At 45.0% G+C, this 3,446-nt stretch overlaps 1 protein-coding gene across 1 annotated transcript in view; it reads left to right on the forward strand.

The window, feature by feature from the left end:
- MIS18A (MIS18 kinetochore protein A) overlaps positions 1 to 2,688 on the forward strand; it is a 13,209-nt gene extending 10,521 nt beyond the window's left edge. Inside the window, exon 5 of the mRNA XM_015419265.1 lies at positions 2,372 to 2,688. Coding sequence (XP_015274751.1) covers positions 2,372 to 2,452 — 81 coding nt within the window. The 3' untranslated portion in view covers positions 2,453 to 2,688. The remainder of the gene's footprint in view (positions 1 to 2,371) is intronic.
- The last annotated feature ends 758 nt before the right edge of the window (positions 2,689 to 3,446 follow it).

Consider the following 3,446-nt stretch of genomic DNA (forward strand, 5'->3'; position numbering starts at 1 on the left):
GTACTAGTACGTGTGGACAACATAATGGCAAAAGCTCACATAAACGACCAAGGTGGGACAAGAGCAACATTATTATACCTGGAGTCAATGCAGATGCTTGCATGGGCAGAAAGGAATCTGAAGGGTCTGCGAGCCAACACATTCAGGGAGTATTCAACACCCAGGCAGATTGGTTGAGTCGAGAGGATGTGGATCAAGCAGAATGGGCCCTGAACAGCCAAGTGTTCAGGGGACTGATAGCACGCGTCGGGATGCCTCAGATAAACCTTTTCGCTTCCGCAAGGAATCAAAAGATACCAAGATATTTCTCAAGGTTCACAGAGAGGGAAGCAGAGGGACTGGACGCTCTCCATGTAAGATGGCTGAAGGGTCTTCTATAAGCTTTTCCTCCAATCCCTAATCAGCAGGGTGGTGAGGAAGATCAGGGAGGAGGTAGCAGATGTAATTCTGATAGTTCCATATTGGCCGAGGAGAATGTGGTTCTCGGAACTGGTTCAACTGTCAGTAGAAGATCCGTGGAGATTGCCAAGTGTGAGGGATTTACTGCGTCATGGACCCATTCTCCACCCAGATCTAGAATGGTTTCAATTGACGGCATGGAGACTGAAAGGCAGGACTTAGAACTATCAGGCCTGTCTAAGGACATTGTGGACATCATGTTCCAAGCACGACGTCCAGCCACAAGACATATATATAATTACACCTGGGCGGCCTTTAACAGTTGGGCGGTTGTTCAGGGGGTGGATTCTATGAAGCCAGATATTGGTGATGTCATTACCTTTCTACATGAGGGTTGGAAAAGGGGATTACGACCCAACACATTAAAGAGACAAGTGGAGGACGTAGCTGCGGCCCTCAGTAATAGGGGAATGGGCAGATTGGCAACACATAAGCTCATTAAGAGGTATTTAAGAGGAACCACGCAGTTGGCTCCACCAATTCAGCACAGATTCCCGGTTTGGAGTTTGCCAAGGGTATTACAAGCACTGACTAGAACCCCCTTTGAGCCGCTTTCTGCCGTTGACCTAAGGCACCTATCTTGGAAGGTAGCTATCTTAGTTGCTATCACTTCTGCTAGAAGGGTCTCAGAATTAGGGGCCCCTTTTCAGTCAGAAAAGAATTGTGCATTTTTCAGGAGGAATCTGTGGTCCTTAGGAGAGATCCCTCTTTTGTGCCAAAGGTAAATTCATATTTCCATTTAAACCAAGAGTTGATATTACCGTCCTTTTGTCCATGCCCGGTACATACTAAGGAGAAACAATGGCACAAATAGATGTTAGGAGGGCCCTCCGGTGGTACATACAGAGAACAGAGACTTTCAGAATATCTGATGCTCTGTTTGTGTCTTATGGGAATCAGACCTTGGGGAAAAGAGTACCTAAGAGATGCCTAAGAGAGGCTTATGAGGTGCAGGGACTCAGGGCACCACCAGGTGTGACGGCACACTCTACCAGAGCTGCTGCAACGTCCGCTGCTTTTTCCATTGAGGAGATATGCCGGGCAGCGACCTGGTCTACTTTTTCCTACCTTTGTCAGACATTATAGAATTGATCAGCAGTTCTCCATTGAGGCAGCCTTTGGTAGGAGGGTCCTACAATGGGTACTGGATGAGTAACTGAAAAAACAGTACCCACCCGGACTGATCTTTTCTACATAACCAGTGTGGATGCCTTCCCCCACTGAAGGAGAATGAAACATTGTACTTACCTGAAGGTTTCTTCTCTTCAGTGGGGCGGAGGCATCCAATTTGCCCACCGCTGTTATTTTGTGTGGGAAAGTTATGTTTTTTCATGTTGGCAACCAAGCTTTTTCCTGGTGGTTTTTTTGGGGTAATGTTAAAGAAAATTGTTTTGTTGTATATGACATGTTTTTCATGTTACAATCGAGTTTTTACTTGGGTGTTTGCTGTTAACATTAAAGAAGTTTGTTTTTCCAGTTTAATATTCACGAGAGTGGGGTGCAGTTAGTTGCGGTCTAGGTTATTTCATGTCTGGAGGGATACCCACACTTTGTCCTACTGGGTATGCTCAAAAATTTGCATAGCCCTGCCTGGAGCGAGAGGAGGCGTGGCCTAACCAGTGTGGATGCCTTCGCCCCACTAAGGAGAAGAAACCTTCAGGTAAGTACAATGTTTCGTTACCAGTCACACCTGTAAAGGCAAGGATGGTACGCTGGGTAAAAGTGTCTTCTGCTCCCTTAATATGTGTTAACCACAGTCTTCTGATCACTGGTGGCCTCTTGAGGGGGGCAGGAGGACTCTGGATACAGTGACAGGAATACAGCCTAAGAATTTAGTCATGGGTGACTGCATTGGGACCCTCATAAATTAATATGTAACATTAATTAAAATAATTTCTTCTTTCTCTAATAGGCAGAAACAACACTGAAGGCACTGGAGCACCGATTATCTCTAGTTGAATCAGGTTTTGCATCTCTTCCCAATAATGGCTGAAACAAATTATAGTGATTGCTGTTAGTCAATATAGATGCATAAGTGTGCCCATTGAAAAAGTTTCAGTCTTCCGAAAACTGAAAATGCTGATTTGTGCATAAGGAGCGGGCTTCTGTAGAAGAGACTCTTTGGAAATTCTCTGTAAAGCAGTTCAGAAGAAGTATGTGTGTTATTGCAAACCTTGCTATTGCTATTTGTCCTGGTTATCCTCCTCCCAAATAGAAACTTTCAGGCATCATGACAAACTTTAGGAGTCTTTCATGCTTTGGTGGCATTAGTCATTGCAGATCTTGCATTGTGTTGTAGCATTTAACATCAGTTCCCATCCCAAGACCAAAGTTTATATACATCTTATACTTCATAATCAGGATTTCCTATCTGGGAGAACCAGGTTTGATTCCCCACTCCTCCACATACAGCTGCTGGTGTGACCTTGGGTCAGTCATAAGTTCTTTCAGAGCTTTTCTCTCAAGGGCAGTTCTCGAGAGAGCTCTCTTAGCCCCACCTACCTCACAGGGTGTCTGTTGTGGGGAGGGGAAGGGATTGTAAGCCACTCTGAGACTCCTTCGGGTAATGAAGGGTGGGGTATAAATCCAGTCTCTTCTTCTATGGTGTATGTGCATGCCCTTTCTAAGGAAAAGGCTGTTGGGGGAGGGGATAAATGGATTGTGTGTGGGGGGGTCCTGGGTGGTTTGAGGACAAAATTTCTGGGTTGGAGGAGGCACTGTGAAAGTTGCTTAAGAGGTATAAAAGCAATAGAGTTGTGTACTGTCAATACATCCTGAGCGTCATTGGCCTTCTGGGGATTCTCGGCAATTCCTCCTGGGCTTGTGTGACTGATTTGTTATTTCTATTTTTACCACTAGATGATACAGTTAGCCCTCAGATGATTCATCCAGAATGGCTTAGTTATTTGAAGCCCAGGGAAGGCTGAAACGTTGTGTTATTAATTCAGGAATAGGTACTATTGAACACAGATTCATTTCTAAGTAAG

The sequence above is a fragment of the Gekko japonicus genome, unplaced genomic scaffold (assembly GCF_001447785.1).
Source record: "Gekko japonicus isolate JY-2015 unplaced genomic scaffold, Gekko_japonicus_V1.1 scaffold111, whole genome shotgun sequence".
NCBI classification, from domain to species: Eukaryota; Metazoa; Chordata; class Lepidosauria; order Squamata; family Gekkonidae; genus Gekko; species Gekko japonicus.